At 40.9% G+C, this 20,400-nt stretch overlaps 1 protein-coding gene across 2 annotated transcripts in view; it reads right to left on the bottom strand.

Annotated features, from left to right (window-relative positions):
• Positions 1-10,673: 10,673 nt before the first annotated feature.
• LOC117522791 (semaphorin-4G-like) overlaps positions 10,674-20,400 on the bottom strand; it is a 75,974-nt gene continuing 66,247 nt past the window's right edge. For both annotated transcript variants that reach the window (XM_034184181.1, XM_034184182.1), the window contains exons 15-16: positions 15,021-18,715; positions 10,674-11,497 (exon numbers count right to left, since the gene is read on the bottom strand). In XM_034184181.1, the coding sequence (XP_034040072.1) occupies positions 17,706-18,715 (1,010 nt within the window). In that variant the 3' untranslated portion in view covers positions 10,674-11,497; positions 15,021-17,705. The remainder of the gene's footprint in view (positions 11,498-15,020; positions 18,716-20,400) is intronic.

The raw sequence follows: 20,400 nt of genomic DNA, 5'->3' as shown, positions 1-20,400 counted from the left end.
AACTGAAGAAATTAAAGGCTCCCCAAATGTTTTTTTTTCTGCCACTAGATGTCGCACCAGCTGTACTTTCTGCATCAAAACAAAGCTTCACTTCTGAGGCACTCCTCCCCAAACCTTCCCTGTCCCTCTGCTGCGTTAATTCACAGGAATGGCAGTTGGAGCCTTTTAAACAGGCTTAACATCTCTGTTAGCCACACGTGTGTTGAATGTAGTCTGGCCATGTTCTTGGTGATTTTTGGACATATTTCTACAATGTTGTTACTGTTCACCATCTTGAAACAGAGGTTTACAGAAAACCCACTCACACTGACCAATATCTGCTCTTTGGCTCAAACCACCCCCTTGAACACAAGCTCGGGGTGATCAGGACTCTTCAACACAGAGCCCTACAGGTGCCCACAACTGCAGAGGGAAGGGCTAAAGAACAACAACTTGTACGGAAAGCCCTCACAGTATGTGGGTACCCACGATGATCCCTGGACAAAGTGCAGAAGTCCCAGAAAACAAACAGACCAGATAGACAGGAGACAGAGACAAGAAGAAGAGGAGTGTCTCTCCCTTATTTAGCAGGAGTAGGGGAAAAACTACAGAGGATCTTCAGATAGCACAAAATCCCAGTTTACTTTAAACCGGTTAACACCTTGAGACAGAAATTAGTTCACCCTAAGGACAGGATCCCTAGTTACAAACAGAGCAATGTAGTGTATTATATCAGATGTCAGGAAAACTGTAATGAACACTACATAGGTGAGACTAAGCAACCTTTAAACAAGAGGCTATACCAGCACCGCAGAGAGGTTGCCAGTGGACCTCAGTCTGCAGTTCATCTCCACCTGAAAGACACTAACCACACGTTTGAGGACAAGGAAGTTAAAATCTTAGCCAGAGAGAAGAAATAGTTTGAGAGAGGTGTCAAGGAAGCATTCTTTGTAAAACAGTTGAAACCCAGCCCCAACCGGGGGGCGGGTCTCAGACACGCTTTGTCCCCTGTTTACAATGGGGTACTCAGGTCAAAGCAGTTTCAGTCTTTTGTTCATGGTAATGAGTCATTCACGTCATCAGGAGAGTCGTCAAAGGAGCCATCAGGGGAGGCTTCCATCCCATCATTAGGAGAGTGCTAACTAGCGCACAATAGGTGCTAATTAGAGCTATTGTTTAGTCACTAGCCTATAGCAGTCGGCCTCTCAGTAGGAGGGGTCTGGTTAGGTTAAAAACTCCAGCTTTTGTTGGCTTCTGGTTTATTCTTCTCTACAAGAGTCAAGACAGAAGTCAGACTACCAGAGCAAGAATTTTAGCTGAGGAAGCTTCTGTGATTTGAAGCGAAACGTCCTCACGTCAAGCAACCCAGTCCAGTCGAAGATTCAAGCTTCTCTACTAGAGGGACAAAGAACTCAAGAGTAAACTGCTTCTTGTCACCAATGAACAGATGAAAATGTCAAAGCATAGCTAAATGTGTGCACATGTACCTCAGTAAATGTAAAAAAAATTTAAAAAAAATTGACATTTTTAAAACCTTATACTTTGCCTTACCTTAGCCTAATCATCCTCCTTGTTGCAGGTCCAAGTGTCCCACAAATTGCAAACAAGTGGAGTGTCAAATACTATGAAAGTTATTCCCTCTCTTTATCCAAGAGTGTAGTTTTTGACTTTGAGAAGATGATTTATTGATTTCACTCTTGGACCCAGCACGCCATCCTCATTCAGCTTTTTTGTATTATGGCAGTTGGCATTCAGCTTTGCTCCAGCGTGAATCAAGCAGTACCTCATTCAGATCAGTATACAGGAACAGCTTGTCATGTGTGTGCATGGTGCCATCTTGTGGCCGTAGATGACAATGAAGTGTTTTTGGATCACTTGAAAGTTGAACAAATTTTTAAAAAAGGAGAAAAAAGTGACTTGAAAAAATATGGTAAAGTATACTTTCGAGAAGCAGTGCTTTCAAAAACCAACAAAACATTCAAACTAAATCCACAAATGTCTAAAAAGTTGACAGCACAGGGGCACAGACTAGATTGTGACAAAGAGGCGTGCTGCTTCATTCTCTTCAAAGAATCTGGAAATGGTTGTTGGCTGCTATATCAATGTGTAAAATGTCCTTTTGGGCACTTTTAATGCTACTCACATACACAATGAATGAAGGTTTCTTTATTCCTTTTGCTTTGGTGTGATAGCATCAATACTGAAAGGTGTCAGAAGGGTGTTGCACACCCTGAGCACGCACATTACACTGCATTCAGGAGGAGCTGTTGCAGTAGTAAGACCAGTAAACTAGACATTGTTTATGGTTGCAGATATCCAGGAAATGTCTTTTTTGAAGACTCCATTGATCATCTTATGTCAATTTAATGACATCCTCATTACGTCCCATATATCACTTAATGAGAAATGAGCCTTTGAGCCTTAGTTGAGGAAAAGTCTAGCAAAATAAGTTCTTTTTGACAATTTTGATATTGATGTGCTGTAGATGTTAGTCATCTGGAGACACTAACCCAATGAATACCCATACCAAGATGGATGAAAATCTCATTTTGTCCACAGGTAAACACACATGAATGATTACAATACTTTGCTGCACTGCTGGTGCCTCAGGCAGAAACAGATTTTCTTGGACAATGGTCCACCATAAAACAGAACCTGGTAAATCTAAGAAATGAAATGAAGACCTTTCTCCATTCAGAACTGCACCTAAAGGAGAGTAGCCTCTCTCCTGACTGTGGCCTTCATGCTGTGTATTTTTTTTTCTTCTTCTTTATGCTTTACTAAATTTTCCATATGTCAGAATTGCTATTATAAGTTCTACAAGCTCTGTATCTGCAAATTAACATGTAGGCAATAGGTGCTGGAAATGAGATGACATATTTGCACATTTACTGCGCCTAACCCCAGCAAATAAATAAAAGAAAGAAAAGTAAAGAAAGGGGGGGGGGGGGGGGGAGCCTATGAAAGTACAAGATTGTTCATCAATGCACAATAGCTGAAATTCACTTTTCCCAGGTTGCAAGAAACCTAAAAAAAAAAAAAAAATCCTCACTGACTTAGAGCTGTTCGATGCAGGTGATAATGTGCAATGAAAGGAAATTAAAGAGTACAACACTAACACCCCCGCCCCCCTCCCCATGATGAAGTTTTCACAGCCCTGAATAAGCCTCACCGACCAAATTAACTACAGAAAAATAAACCATGCAAAAGATGGACTTGGATTAGAATGGGAATAACTCCTTTGTGTCTGATGATTTGTGGACCTTCATGCTGTTATACAGTCACAAATATCCGTTTTACAGGGTCCGCTAACACATCGCCGGTAAAGCTCAATTTGCAACCGTATAACCAGCATAAACGTCCGCAAATCATCAGACACAACAGGGTGAATCCCTAACTATAGACTGGCCCTTACTTTATCTAAATAAGAAAATACACTGGGCTGCTTTTTAGAATTGTCTTATCAAACTTCCTATCACTAGTACTAAACTTAAGTCATGAGCCAAAGCGTCACTTGTAATATATTTTTTGCTGAAGAGACAGTAGCTGTGAGGTCACTTATACAACCCCTGGCAATAATTATGGAATCACCGGCCTCGCAGGATGTTCATTCAGTTGTTTAATTTTGTAGAAACAAAGCAGATCACAGACATGACACAAAACTAAAGTCATTTCAAATGGCAACTTTCTGGCTTTAAGAAACACTATAAGAAATCAGAAAAAATAATTGTGGCAGTCAGTAATGGTTACTTTTTTAGACCAAGCAGAGGGAAAAAAAAATATGGACTCACTCAATTCTGAGGAATAAATTATGGAATCACCCTGTAAATTTTCATGCCCAAAACTAACACCTGCATCAAATCAGATCTGCTTGTTAGTCTGCATTTAAAAGGAGTGATCACACCTTGGAGAGCTGTTGCACCAAGTGAACTGACATGAATCATGGCTCCAACATGAGTGATGTCAATTGAAACAAAGGAGAGGATTATCAAACTCTTAAAAGAGGGTAAATCATCACGCAATGTTGCAAAAGATGTTGGTTGTTCACAGTCAGCTGTGTCTAAACTCTGGACCAAATACAAACAACATGGGAAGGTTGTTAAAGGCAAACATACTGGTAGACCAAGGAAGACATCAAAGCGTCAAGACAGAAAACTTAAAGCAATATGTCTCAAAAATTGAAAATGCACAACAAAACAAATGAGGAACGAATGGGAGGAAACTGGAGTCAACGTCTGTGACCGAACTGTAAGAAACCGCCTAAAGGAAATGGGATTTACATACAGAAAAGCTAAATGAAAGCCATCATTAACACCTAAACAGAAAAAAACAAGGTTACAATGGGCTAAGGAAAAGCAATCGTGGACTGTGGATGACAGGATGAAAGTCATATTCAGTGATGACTCTCAAATCTGCATTGGGCAAGGTGATGATGCTGGAACTTTTGTTTGGTGCCGTTCCAATGAGATTTATAAAGATGACTGCCTGAAGAGAACATGTAAATTTCCACAGTCATTGATGATATGGGGCTGCATGTCAGGTAAAGGCACTGGGGAGATGGCTGTCATTACATCATCAATAAATGCACAAGTTTACGTTGATATTTTGGACACTTTTCTTATCCCATCAATTGAAAGGATGTTTGGGGATGATGAAATCATTTTTCAAGATGATAATGCATCTTGCCATAGAGCAAAAACTGTGAAAACATTCCTTGCAAAAAGACACATAGGGTCAATGTCATGGCCTGCAAATAGTCCGGATCTTAATCCAAATGAAAATCTTTGGTGGAAGTTGAAGAAAATGGTCCATGACAAGGCTCCAACCTGCAAAGCTGATCTGGCAACAGCAATCAGAGAAAGTTGGAGCCAGATTGATGAAGAGTACTGTTTGTCACTCATGAAGTCCATGCCTCAGAGACTGCAAGCTGTTATAAAAGCCAGAGGTGGTGCAACAAAATACTAGTGATGTGTTGGAGCGTTCTTTTGTTTTTCATGATTCCATAATTTTTTCCTCAGAATTGAGTGATTCTATATTTTTTTTTCACTCTGCTTGGTCTAAAAAAGTAACCGTTACTGACTGCCACAATTTTTTGTCCTTATTTCTTATAGTGTTTCTTAAAGCCAGAAAGTTGCCATTTGAAATGACTTTAGTTTTGTGTCATGTCTGTGATCTGCTTTTCTTCTACAAAATTAAACAACCGAATGAACATCCTCTGAGGCCGGTGATTCCATAATTTTTGCCAGGGGTTGTAGCTGCAATATGAAGATTTGTGGTCTCCTGCGCTGCAACACAGATCTATTTTATATTTGTGACATTTCCCCAAAACGCCAGGTGGCGCCAAAGCTGCAAAAATGAACACGGGCTCCCAGGGCAAACACATTGCAAAAGCACACGTGCTGAACACACCAGCACCCGGGGGCCATTTGAAAGGAACAGATTGGCTATTTTCTGTTCGAAACATCAAAGACAAACATGATAACTGCGCCCAGCCACAGGATGTTTACACGCTGTCAACATTTACAAAGTGCAAAGGTCAAACTGCAGACATTCTGTCTTTACTTGCAGAATAACTCTACCAGTTGCTAATGGTCTGCTTGCATTTTAAATCAGCCTATAGCTCCTTTTACTGTAGTACATCTGCACAAATCTTTTGTTTGGATGTTGTACCGTGACTGTCAGGTGAAACTGAAGCAGGTGACTATCAAAACATCTGCGTCGGTTGAATGTATAAAAAGAAATTTTGCAACACTGAAATGTGAGTGTGTTTCTGAGAATGTTGGCATCTGTCACAAGAGCTGATGGTGCAGGTGAGGTGTCACTCAGAGACAATGCCTTGGGTGTGGCATCAACCCTTGTTCCCCTCTTACTGTGTAAACAGAAAACTGCAGAGGGCAACTTTCAGGGCAGTTTATTTGTTACTTCGATGTGGATTCACATATTGGTATCTATATATCCAATAAGATTTCAGCAGATACATGGTACAGGCAAACCGCGCATCCACCCAGGGTGGCATTTTTTCATGAGACATGGGGGGGGGCTGCAGCACCAGCACTTAAAAAATATAAATAATCTGAGCTGCAATGCGGGTATCACTGTGTGAGGAATTGCCAAATTGGAGTTCTGTGTGGATCTGGATCTGCTGTGGCAACCTTGAGTGAAAACAAGGGGAACAGCTGAAAAGTTTTACTTTAAGACAGTAAAATTCAATGAAAATATTCAATGGATAATTGTTAGTTAATGTTACTTAAGTAATTCTTTTCGAAAAATAAATAAATATATGCAAGTAAAATTTACTTAAGAATTACCCTTGTAAAATTTACTTGGAATTTCTGAGTGAAAAAAACTTGCCTAGATTAGTAAATATTACTCCAATTTTTTTCAGTGTATTAAAGGATTATTAATGGACTGTGAGGTCTGTACGGCGTGTTGTCAGCACGGACCTCACTGGACAGGCTCAGTCCTCTTGCGCGCTGCAATTCCACCTGCTTTGTGCACTGGACAGCTGTATATAAAAAAAATTGTCACAGATTAATAATTTTCTGTCAGAGCTTGGCAGTTGAAAACACCTCTAATCGCTTCTGGAATCACAGAGGACTGTTTCATCTGGACCTTTTTAGTCCCTCTCTCGTGCACTGAGGTGGAGAACATATTTGTCATGTTTTTATTGTAATAGCTTGGTAAAACAGTTGCATGTTCATTCCTTCTATATATGCAGCTGTAAAATTATGTTTATGATAGATTTAAAGCCATGGAAGAAATAAAGCCAATGAGAAGAAGCTCAGAGGTGACTGTCTAGGAACGCAGAGCGCCAGCGTGCAGAAGAGTGATTTTGCAGATATTAAAGGATGAACACAAAGTTAAAAGTCAGATCACAGTGTCAACATGACTGTATATGCCATGGAAGAAATAAAGCCAGTGAGAGGAAATGCAGAGGCGACTGTCCAGGAACCCGTGGTTCTGTTCTAGTTGGTCTCGTGCATTTAATGATTCTGGAACACAGGTGAACAGCAGCCTGGCACATAGCGCACACCGGCTGGACTGTGCAGGAGTGTTTTGCTTTTACTGAAGAAAATCCTTTTCATGACATAAATGGTTAAGAAAAGACAGGGATGGCACTTTTAAGCATCCCATAATTAAACAGACTGCTTGTGGAAATTGTCCACAGGTTTATCTGGTTTATAAGCCTTCCTCCTCCTGTGCGCTTTGTGGTCGGTAAGTGTGACAGACAGTCAGTTGGCTGAGTGCAGGAAGCAGATAAAGAGGTGATTGATGTATGTGATGTAGTTTGTGTGACAGAAGAAACATGTGGCTCTTCTGTCACCAAAACCGGTCTGGGTAGAGGGAGAGAAGCGACACCAGCAACACTGTGTATTTGTTTGTTTTGGGGAAAAACAAGTACAGCGTGACGCATTGTCTTTGTCAGAGACAAAGTGTGTTCAGTCCTTCTGTGGAGACGTCCACAATAACAGCCACAAACATTTGATATTTATATAATGTTTCATATAGCTGCAAACAGAAGATAATTCAGAGGTTTCAAACGACTGGCCCAGGACCTCTGAGACCAATTCATAAGGAACCTCAAAACCATGTGCACAAGGTATTCTTTAAGTGTCTTTACAGATGCACTGTAGGACATGCTTGGAATTACAGATAGATCACTAACATTTAATTAGCTACTTTGTTGGTCCATCTTGGAGAGAACAGCTTGGCCTCATGGCCCCAACATAAATTGAGACTCCTATATAGTGTTTTGTTTTGGGGTTTTTTCCTTGAACAACAGACTGAACAGATACATTCTGTTTGCTGTTTATCCACTTTTAAATTCTGTCACGCTTGTCCCAGTGGAATTAGTTGTACTGTATATCACATGAGGCTCCAGATCCTCTTAGTTCAACCTGACAGTCAGAACCCAAATACCACATCTGTCTGACATTTCCAACATAAGAGGGGCTGCAAACATTCAGCCGACAGACAGCAATGGGATGTGGGTAGATGGCTTCTTGAAGGAAACAGAACATCAAATAAGCAGCGAATCACACATCAAGTATTTATCATTTTGTTGGTATATTTTCTCCTCGTTTCACCAGCAGACTCTTATCGACTCTCTGATGTCTCACGTTATATTTGCTTCGTATGCATTTAAATGTTTTTAAATTGTGTAGGTTCCCGCAGTTTGTTGTTTCTTGCTCAGAAAACACAAAAACAGCACAGCTGCTTGAGCTTAAACGACATTGTAGAACAAAGACCAAATATGACAATGGAGAGCTGAAATCATCGGCAAAAAATAATCATTAGTTTGGAACTATCCACATAAACATAACTCCTTCACCCGCTGACACTTTCTCGTCTCACTGAAGGTTACTTTGTTATTAAGACTGATGTCTGCAGGCTAAAGTCTATTTTTTTTATATCTTCATCTGTCACTAAAAGCCTCTTCATCTCTCTCTCTCCTGGGAAGATATTTATCAAAAATTGACAGCTGGATTCACAAAGAAGAATAGAGATCTGGGGGGTTCAGTGAGAGACAAAAATAGTCTGTAGATAGAAAAGACAGTTTGTTCTCAGACTGAGATGCCTGGCATGCTATTTCTATGTGCAACAGACGTTTACAGAAAACATTATTGCTTAATTAGAATTTAAAGAAGAGGTTTGAGGGGGTTTTTTTTCAACCAATGCTCTATTTTTACATGTTCTGGGGACACTTGGGACAAAAATGAATTTAAGTGGCACATTATTCAGACACAAACGCCATTAGAAGTGCCCGGTTACATGGACTGCTTCAATGCTGAGCTAATCCTGTGCACATTTACCTCACTCAAATGTAAATAAATGTTTTCAAATGGCACATTATACAGTTAGCTGCTTACCGTACCTTTACCAAGCCATCCTCCTGTGCTGCAACTCTCAACAGAGTACAAAGATGTTGAGTGTTGAGTAGGGGCTCATTCTGTTCAGCTCCTCCCCGACAGTGGAAATCATAGTAAGAAGCTGTTTATTGTGAATTCTTTTTGTCCCAGTAACATTCTTTAGTCCATTATCCTCTGCTTGCTAATGCTGTGTTTGCATTCTAATTAAGTAATGCACTGTTTAAATTATTTTTTTCCCAGTGAAAAAATGACTATCAAAACATCTAAGAATAGGTCCTAGGTCGTTCTTTAAATTCAGTTCTTTGTGAGACTGTTCACCACATTACACAGAATGTGATTATATGCACTATTAAAACAAGTTAAAGTGCAGGTAAGGTCACCATTTCACTATAAGCGTCACTGCTGTCACAATGTCCTCATACATATCCACTGTCATCTCTCTTAAAGAGCTCCATGTCTCCACTGGTATGTTATCTGGACCAAACACCTTTCTATTCTTCATCCTCTTCATAGCTGTCCTCACTTCATCGTTGCTAATCCAGTGCATTTCCTGATTCATTCTCTACACATCAGCCAACCTTCTCTCTGTCAAATTTTCTTCATTTATCAGCTCCTCAAAGTATTCCCACCACCTTTTCAACACACTAGACTTTCTTGTCAGCACATTATCTTCTGCATCCTTTATCATCCTATTCTGCTGCACATTTTTTTCATCTCAGTATCTCTGTCTGGCAAATTGATACAAGTCTTTTTCTTCTTCCTTGGTGTCAAACTTCATGTACAATTTGCTGTGTGCGCCTTTACTGTAGCTTGTGTCACCACTTTCTTCACCTTACACTTTATCTCCTACCTCAGGGCTCATTACAGCTAGTGTGCCTAAATTGAGATAAAGGCACACGAATCACAGCAGGTCACAAAATCCAACTATTCACCTCTATTTCAAAATGAGTGAGATACACATTTCATGAGCTGAATGCATCATAAGAACACTCCTGATAAGCTTTTTATAAAATGGGTCAGGTGAGAATGTCGTCTTTGTCAGTTACACTAAGGAATAAGTAAGTGTCCGTTTTCAGTGCGTTTACTCACAAAGCCCCACCTTCTGCCTGACACAAAACATGTCACGGGTAACTTGAAGTCGCACACGCGATCGGCACCGGGTTGTTTTAACAACTATTCCATACTGTCATTAAAGAGGTACAACAAGCTCTTCCTGTTGAACTGCCCAGAGCAAGATGTCATCACATACTGTAAATAACACCACAGCCATGACACTTTGTTAATTACACTTGAGCTGAACAAACAGCAGGTACCTGGCACTTTTACAGATCATCCTTTGGCAGGACTGTCTTCGTGCTCGCGGATGACGCGGCTGACCTATTTGTGGAGGTTTTGTCAATAACACTTTTGAACAACTGAGTTATTGTCTGACTGCTTGGATCATATGACTGTTGGAAAAACCTGCAAACATCATATTGTTTGTGGCATTTCTGAAAGATTAGAAGGAGCTGAGGATGTTTCCTCTTTAAATTCTCCACAGAACACCACTCAGAGTGTAAACTCATTGTCCTGAGACGGCTGGATCCAGGCCAGTCGTGGGCAACATTTTCCGTACCGCTCTGTGCCACTCAGTATAACAGGCACCAGGAACTCAGGCCTGCTTCCAGAACATTGCACATGCTTCCTTTCCATGAATGTTAATATTCATTGAGCTTGACTATTTACTCTCCCTGCTCTTAGATATGTCTCTGCTGTTTTGGGAGGTGTTGTCAAGGCAAAACTCAAACTACAGAGAAGAAAGGATGAAGAGAATAATAAAAAAGCTGAAGTACAAAGTTTTATTTGTATTCCAACTCAACAAGACTGAAATGTGCAGGAACCCGATACCCTGTTATTCATTGTTAGTGCAGTAAAAATCTGCTTGGGTGTGTGCACACAAGCTTGGCGTAACATGCATAAAGAGATTAAAGCTATTCTGCGGACAATTGTGGCTATTATAGTGAAAAAAACAGGTGAATAATCCCTAATTAGTAGGCTCAAGACAGGTAAATTGGTGTGCTTATCTGCCCATTAGTGGGCTATAAATATTAAGGTTCTGTGGAAATGGTAGTGCCCCTGCATGCTTTTGGCTACTCTGCATTTCTACATAAATACAGTGCCCCCCCCCCACACACCGCTGACAACTTCATAGTGGCATTTATAACAGCAACCCTCTCAAAACCGTGTACAAAATTACAAAATAAATATACCTGTTCAAATCATCTCCTGTTCTAATGTTGCATACAAAAAGGCTCACAAAGCATTTTTTCCAAATATGGCAACCTTGGCATTAGTGATCTTAACTGAAGATGAACAAAAACAAGTGTCCAAACAATTCATGCAGAAAGTGTGACCAAAAAAGTCATTATCCACTGCAGTTTTTTTTTTTCTTTCTTTCTTTTCTGAAAAGTTCACCTCAAACAAAGGAAAGGACGCTGTCAGCAAACAAAGAGCTGCTGTGTGAAGAACAAATGCAGCTGCAGCGAGGAAATAGAATTCCAGTTGTAGCAAAGCAGATTCTCTCATGGTGTGGAATTTATCCAGACTCACTCTCCCCCAGTCTTGAGTGAGTAAAATTAAGAGAGACTGAAAGTTCTCTTGACTCAGACCTGCAGAAAAGGGAGAGAAACGGAGAGAGATATTTAGGCAAGCGTGTCAGCAGTGCATTGGGAAATCACTCACAACACGCCACCTGGATTTTTCAAAGACTGCTGAAAACGCAACAGTGATTTCAAGCATCTTTGAGAAAGCTTACAGAAGCAGCCTGACAAAATCCCCACTGGTGTGTCGTTTTGTGCTGAAACCAGTTCAAAAGGCTTCAGTGACGATTTTTAATGCGTGAAACATCTCACTTGTCTTTGATCAGCACCGCTGACTGGAAAGTTGTTGTTTTTTTATATTTTTTGCCCTTTAATCATCTTCCTTTGTGAGCCACAGAAGGACATGATCAGTTTTTGTCAAACATCAAGGATTATCTTCAGAAACAAACAAATCACTTGACTATTGTTGTATTAACTCTATGGTGCATAGTTAAGTGCCCTTGTGTTTAAATTTCCACTTGGACATGAAATACAAACCAAACCCTGAATCCAAGAATATCACTATGGTTATAAAATAAATGCTGCATGTGTGAAATCTCAAAGTCAGACTCTGTGCTGACAGTCTATTAGGGACATAGTATTTAGGGCATGTTCAACTCGTTTTGTGATTTGCACGGTGCAAAATCTGATCGCAAACTAGGGAAAAGGTTACAAACTGGTTGGATTTAGCTGCCTAATTTGTCATGGGAATGTTTTATGGCATAACATGAAATAAACCAATCAGATTGTCTGTCATCCCTTTAAGACTCAACTGTGTCAGTATCTGGAGCATTTCTATTCAGGGGCGAACAAAGAAGTGAGAGGTTTTCTGGCGAGGAAATTAACTTCCATGCACAAAGTACGCTAGTGGAAGCAGCAAGCAAAAGAGACAAAACAACTGAAAAATCTCCTGTCAAAGTACCACAAAACCCTGAAAGTGATGCCAAGTGTAGTGACGGCTATGAGCATTGGATCAATAGTTTTTGCAGTCACTCCTGTGTGTGAAAATCCCTTCTCAGTATTGCAGAATGTCTTCTCTGACTGTTGGTTCACAGACTGTGGCTCAAGTGAAAATTTATACTCTTTGTTTACTGCACTGTAACTAATATGCACCATGTGAGAGGACTGTGGTGCAAGCAGTGAAGCAGTGAGTGTGCTTGCTTCTCAAACAGAATATCCCCAATTGAAGGCTGCATTAACCCCATTCTCTTTTTATTAATTTGTTTACAATACAGTTTTATACTGTAAAATTTACAGCATTTTCTGTAAAGGTATTTAGGTAAAGGTATTTTTTACAGAATTATTCTGGCAACAATAGCTGCTGCACTCCCCCCCCCCCCCCCCCAAAAAAAAAAACCCCAACACAAAACAATTTTTTTTTTTTGCAGTTCAGATATTAAAGTTTTTTTTATTTCTGTATTAGTTCTTACTTGCATGATGGTGATCATTTTTGTTTTCGGTTCAGATGCATCATAGAAATGGTGCACTAATGTGCATCTATGTACATAAAAGCACAACGTACACAAGTCTCGACCCAATCATGTAAAGATGCATCTGAATGTCGCAGTCTGTTTGCATTCCACCTACAAGAAGGTCATTTCTGCAAACATTCGACAGATTTAACTCATCTTATATTGTGAGCTGTATAAATTAGAATGAGGGCGTAATGGAGCTTTGTGAAAATGACAATGTGAAGCAGTAAAGGTGAGAAAAATACTTTCAAATAGAATCACATTTTAACACAGCTGATCACACAGCACAGCTGCTGCTATTAATACTTGTATCCACGTAAAAATTCAAAGAAATTTCACATCATAAAACTGTGATTTGACAGAGTGCTACTATGTTCTCATGGAGCTTCTCTTTGCCTGCTTCGCCAAAAGAATTAATGATGTGTTAGCAAAATGATATTTCCTATTTATCCACTTTTCAACCAACAAAACTACAAAAGTAGGTAAACAAGAACAAATTGATACAGGTTATTTCTATATTTAAGCAAGATGAAGATGGGCTGTTGCCTTTGGCGTGATCACATATTTCAAAGATCAATACGACTGATGGTACAGGACAGCTGTTCTCATTGCAAACGTGTCTTTATGTACATTTTAGTCAGACAAAGTCATAACCATATGATTTACGTGGATTCAGCGGCAGAGAGAATTACTGCTGGTTAACGCAACACAATTATGAGCGGAGCTATTAACATATTCTATATTCAATTCAGTCTGCCCCTTCTGCTATCTGACAACAGAAACATTAAAAATATGCAAACAAGAACAAATCAATTACCAGCTCGGCTGCATTAAAGGGCAACATCAGGGATGACTGCAAATGAGACGGGCGAGGTGACCAACCTCACGCAAACAGAATATTACATGGGGAACTGACAGGCTAATTCAAGATTTTTCACCATCTTTGTGATTCATTTATCTTTTGTCTGATATTTCACGGTTGCCCATAGAAGAAAGAGGTAAAAAAAAATGGCCATAAACAGTGCACCAGTTAACGCACAAGACTAGCACAGCTGTACGAATGCTGATGTCACGGAGTGCGGCCTTGCAGTCTGCAGGGCGATAACAGATAATGTGCACTTTAGATGCTTATGCACCACAAGCAATTATTTAATTATCCAAATTAGGATTAGGCTCATGGAAGGCAAATTTTTTTTTGTGTTTGTTTTTCTCTGCCGACACTCCAGGACCTGGAGGCTGCCTAAGATCGTGACCCAAAGCAAAGAGACTTGCATCAGCTTTTAGGAGAGCAATTAGGCTCGTGATGACTAGCTGAACCAGTTTGTAAAAGGGAAGGAAATCCACCAAAAATTAAATGGTTATCACCTTTCAGAACAATAACAATTGTAAAAAATGTAAAAAAAAAAAACAATTTGTTACATTTTACTAACAAGAATGTTCCCTCCAGAGCAGCCAGGTCTTACATGTCTGACATGAAGTCAAGTCTGGGAGTATGCGCTGGTGCTACGCTTCGCCGCATCCACAACACCATGGAACCCCACTCCCCCACCCCCCATGTGACCCTAAATTGGAGTAAGCTGGTAAAGAAAATAAAAGGATGTAACCATAGGTGTAGCTTTAACCCATTCTTCTGTATAACCATTCTAAATATCATCTATGTGAGCATTGAGCCAAAAATGTCATCTTGCGCCTGTGAGCTTTACTTTTAAATATTTTGTTCTGAAAACCAAATCACTTTTTCCTTGACCAGTCCAAGGCATACCTGTGTAATAATCATGTTTAATCAGCACCTTGAAATGTCACACCACAGCCTTTTGTATCACGGAAGAAATCTGAGATCTTTTACTTGAATACATGAAAAAATGGGAACGAAAACAAAAATGTTGTAGAAATTTTTTGATGAGTATATTAGAGACAAAACAAGGTGTTGGAACACAAGAGTCAAACCTATTAACACTAATAATACGCTGTAAAGGGTCAGCACATAGAACCTGAATTCAAACTTTCTGTTCCAATACAGTGCCTGTTTGGCAAAGTGCCACGTGAAGGAGATGTGTTTGTGTAACATAAAAACAATTTACCTTGGATGCGTTCTGTTCCACAGATTGAGTAATCCCTTTTAATGCGCACATGCGGGGGGGTGCACTGTGTTTCGGATTCACACTCGGTCAATGTTTTTCTTCTTATGAGCTTCTGTCAAACAGATCCAACAGAAACAGCTGTGGTCCTCTGGTCCTTGCTGCTGCAGCGTCCAATCAGAAAGTTCTTTACATCAGGCTTGTTGGTTCTTCACTTGTAGTAGAGTCAAATTCCTAGACAGTGTCCTAAAAATCACTGCTTTTAGTAAAATTGTTCCTTAAAGTGCATTAAAAAACATTAATACTGTGTTATTCCCTGGTTAAATGGTGAATTAATGATTAACATTACTCTGAACCTTAGAGTTAAATAAAATTATCATTACCTATTGATGAATACGCTCATGGAGGGTGAAAGTTATATGATCCCTGTGCGTCTGTCTGTTGCAGACACAGCACTGTTTAAGATGATATTTTATAGTGAGATGGTCATCTGGTCAGGCAAACACTGGTTTTGGTGAACTAAAATAATATATTTCTTTAAATGATAAGGTTGATGATGTACAAGATGTTAAGTTTTCCTCTTATGCAGCAGACCAGGTTGCTCAGTGAATAAGGTGCTGCCCTACCAATATGAAGAGATGGGTTCATACCCCACTCATACTGCCTGTCTGTGTCCTTGGACAAAACACTTAACCTGCATTGTCTCAATCCACCCAGATGAAAATGGGTACTGGGCTCTGCTGTGGAAGTAAATGTAAGGCATTACTGTAAAGGGCTTTGAGCATGTGCTACATGTCACTACTCATGATGTCAAAAAGATGTGAATGGCAAAAAAAACACACAAAAACTGAATTATAATCACCCTCCTCTGTTGTGTGGCAGATTAAGTAATCACTGGTGATTATTAACAACTTTTTGTTAGCCACTTTAACCTTGCATTTAAATAAAGCAACTAACAATTCTGGTCATTTATTTAATGTGGTAACCAGACCTAGAGTTTGGAACTTACAGAAACTGACAAAAAGGTAATTTCAAGCTTTATGTAACTTCAACCACACGTGATCATAATTTCCATCATCCATACCACCTACCTACCAGACCATCTACCTGCCTACCTATATCTATCCACTCACTACATGTACATACCCAGGCTTTCTAAAGCCAAGAAATTTCTGATCAATGTCAACATAACATACATAATAATAAAAAAAAAAAAATCTTATGATATTATACTACTGTTACTAGAAACTGCACAAGCAACTATGGTTGGGGCTACACTGCCAAGGTTGTAAGTGCATGTACTGCAATTTTTTTTATTTTTTTTATTTAGTTATGCTCTTTCCAGGACACCAAGCTGTAGCATTCATCTACAGGCCTCAGGGACCTGGCTGTTGTTATTTTTCTACATTCCAATTCCTTCTTTGCCTCAGGATCAAACAACTGGCTCAGTACAACAGGTATCATGGGTTGGCATGAGCTCATGACCAAGATTGACATCAGCGGTCCAAACTGGACTGCATTTCTCTAACACTTTTCCATCTGCTGTAGATGCTCAAAAGGCTTTACAGCAATGCCTCACAGTCCCGTTTTCATACACATGCACTTGCTCATCGATTTCTGTGAGTTGCCGTGCAAGGTGCCTAATTGCATACCTGTAGGATCTTAGGTATTAAAGACCTTGTTCAAAGGACCTCAGTGATTTCCCCAACAGGGAATCAAACTAAGGATCCCTTGGTCTCAGCCCCTTAACCTTGTGGAACTGTTCTCACCTCCCTCCCTGCATGGCTGGTCGGTAAACTGTTACCCTGTGCTAGGGTGACCACGCCCATTATGCTATGATGTGATAGCAAGGAAAGGAGAACACAAGCTGGTATATGGTCCAACCCATGGACCCTGGCATCACACCTAGCAGGGGGGATCCTAGCATCCTAGGTATGGTGTGCCAGACAGTGTGCATTTGCTCAACAGCCCTTCAGGCGGCCAAAAAAGGCAAGTGAAGGCAATACTTCCACCAAATACATCTTTTTTAACATTACATCATTACCTATTAACTTGAAATTAAATGTGATTGATTACTCTACTTTGAATTATGGTTGCTTCCTCTGTTAATAATGATTAATTCACCATTTCCTAGTGTTGGTTGTATGTGCTGCAATGAGTATGACTGGTATTACCGTTTCCATCAATATTTATCATGTCTGAATGGCACGTTTTAAAAATGCAAAGGCCATCTGTGCACTTAATGTGCAAACAAACTTTGGCGAGTTGTCCTCCGCTTTGAAACAAGCCAAATGTTGCTGCCTCAGACCTGCAGTCTACACATGTACTTGCACTCCCGTGAGCCTCCTCCTGTCTTTGCAGTCTGAAAGGCTTCCAAAGTCCTTTGTAGTTTGGGGCTCTTCCTGGAGCACAAATCTGAGCCGTAAGCCTGTGCTCAAACAAAAACCTGAAGTGAGGTAGATTACGAAGATTCAGCTTCATCGATGTGATTTCTCATTTTCACTTGTATGCGTTCATAAATTAGGGTTGATGTTATGCTTTGACCAAACATGGAATTAAAAACAATCTCTTCTTGAGGTCATAAATGAAGACTCTGCCATAAACAATAAGTCTGAAAACAGGCAGTTCAGCACCAGGTAAAAACACTGCAGTCCTCCCACCACAGGGGGAGCTACTTTGCACATCTCTCTACACGGAGCTCTCGTCTGGCCTGGGCAGCAGCTGCGTATGTTTTCTCTTCTCTAAGATCTTGTTGAGCTCCTCAGCAAAAGAGGAGCAGAGTGGGGAAGCGTTCACAGAGTCACTCTGCCTCAGCAGCACGTAGCTGTTGCCGTTCATCCTCCTCAAGACGCTGGGCAGAGTCGCTGACAGCCCGTTGGGGAAGTCACATTCTCCAGAGGCAAGCTGGGGAGTAGATGGAAGAGGAGGGGCCGGGGGAGGCGGCTCCTTATTGGATGACGTCTGACCCTCCCCAGGAACAATCTGCAGGAAACCTCCATCCTGGATGTTGCCGTTACGCTGCTTCGAAATGCCATTACAGATGCCGTTTCCATTACAGTGACTTGAGATAGTCTTTAGCTCCATGGTGGAGGAATTACGTTTCTGTTTTCTGTGTTTGTTGCCTTTGCTGCTTGGGTATGCTGCAGCAGCAGCGGCACGTAAGGAGTACTTCCCTCTGTGGCCCACACGCAAGCAGAAGCCAACATAAAGGAGGACCACGGTGAGGACCACACACAGACCTCCGAGGATGGTGATGAGGGACAGGTATATGGCCTCCATGTCCTTGGGGGAAAGCAGCTCTGAATGAGGGAGCAGAGAAGCCAGGGGAGGAGGCAGCGGCCTCTTGGAGGTGGGAGGCTCATTGGTTGCCGGCAAAGTGTCAGATGGACTGTAAACCTTATCAGATGTCTCAACAAGCCGTGGAGCGGGCAGATCCTGGTGCACGGTGACATTGTAGGCAATAACGCCAACTCTGATGTTGTTTTCAACGGCATAGCAAGTGTACCGTCCGCTCTGGTCCTCACGGGCCTCAATGATTAACAAGCCGTCAGTACCCGTTCTGAAGCCAGAGTGGAGGCCGTAGCCCTGCAGCTCTCCGCCGTCCAGAGTCCACAGCGGCGTTGCCAGGTTGGAGCTGAGCTCGCACTGCAGCAGCACGTCGTCACCCACCCGCACTGAACGACTCCGATCTGGAATGTCTGAAACCACAGCAAGCGCAAACACATTAACACACAGCAAGGGAAGTCTAATGTCACCTTAAAGGTGTAACACCTCTGAATTTTTTAAGTTATATAAATAATTTTATATGTCACCATTCTGTTTGTTCCTTATTATTTAGATAAAGCAGTCATAATGTTACATCACCAATATGATAAAAATTCACCTTTTCTGCAAGGAATTTAGAATTTTGACCCACATGGGTAAAAATAGTAAACAAGAAACCATGACACATCCTGTTTGAGAGTCAAAGACTGTCCCTCAGTCCAGGGGCAGCATCCTTCAAAGGGTATGTTCTACAAAGATTTGGCCTTCCAAGACAGCGGAGCCTGAACCAACCATTCTGAGACAGTCCAGCCGGAGGAGGATTTTGCAACTGCATCATTAGTTATCCCGGTCCTATCCCCTGTCGCCAAGCAAACTTGAAAGTTGCATGCAACAAGCTAGCAAAGTGGGAGTAACCCTTCGTTTTTTAAAATCTTTTTTCACTATGTATTTATACTTTACTTATAAATATTACTTATTTATAGTTGTACACATAAAACTGTCATATTGTTTCTTTGTCTTTTTTAAATTTACCAACCATTTTGTCTTGGAGGAAAAAAAAAACCCTCGACGACTCTTGGGATTGTGTGGACCGTGAAGGATACGACAGGTGTTTCCTTCGTTTTTGGGGCAAAGAAGGTCACATTCATCAGTAAATTGGGACAGTCTAAGTGCACTGGCATGCTACATATGCTAGTATTAGTTTCATGGAACTGAACAAAAGAGATACACCTTCAATTGTGACTGAAAGTGTCTTAACAAACTTTAGTAGAGAAGCTTGAATCTTCGACTGGACTAGGTTGCTTGACGCGAGGACGTTTCGTTTCAAATCGCAGAAGCTTCGTCAGCTAAAATTCTTGCTCTGGTAGTCTGACTTCTATCTTGACTCTTGTAGAGAAGAATAAACAGAAGCCACAAAAGCTGGAGTTTTAAACCTAACCAGACCCCTCCTACCAAGAGGCAGACTGCTAGAGGCTAGTGACTAAACAACAGCTCTAATTAGCACCTATTGTGCTCTAGTTAGCACCCTCCTAATGACAGGGTAGCTGTCCCTCCTAATGATGGGACGGACGCCTCTCCTGACGGCTCCCCTGATGACTCTCCTGATGATGTGATTGACTCATTACCATGAACAAAAGACTGAAACTGCTTTGACCTGAGTACCCCATTGTAAACAGGGGACAAAGCGTGTCTCAGACCCCCTCCCCAGTTAAGGCTGGGTTTCAACTGTTTCACATAAAATGCCTTCTTCACTCCTCTCTCAAACCATTTTCTTTCTCTGGCTAAGATTTTAACTTCCTTGTCCTCAAACATGTGGTTAGTGTCTTTAAGGTGAAGATGAACTGCAGACTGAGGTTTTTACTTCCTTGTCCTCAAACGTGTGGTTAGTGTCTTTGTTTGCCTGACATCTGATAGAATACACTACATTGCTCTGTTTGTAACTAGGGATCCTGTCCTTAGGGTGAACTGACGTAAAAAAAACTGAAGTAAAACAGAAAGAAACAAACAATGCTAATATGAGGTACTGTGGATACAATCTTCACATATTTCACACAAACGTTTTGCTGATAGACACAGGTAAAGACGACACTGACAGGTCTGCCATGTCAGTTGTCAGTAA

The sequence above is a fragment of the Thalassophryne amazonica genome, chromosome 13 (genome assembly GCF_902500255.1).
Source record: "Thalassophryne amazonica chromosome 13, fThaAma1.1, whole genome shotgun sequence".
NCBI classification, from domain to species: domain Eukaryota; kingdom Metazoa; phylum Chordata; class Actinopteri; order Batrachoidiformes; family Batrachoididae; genus Thalassophryne; species Thalassophryne amazonica.
Note: the sequence above shows the minus strand (reverse complement) of the source record. Positions and strands in the feature narration are given on the sequence as shown.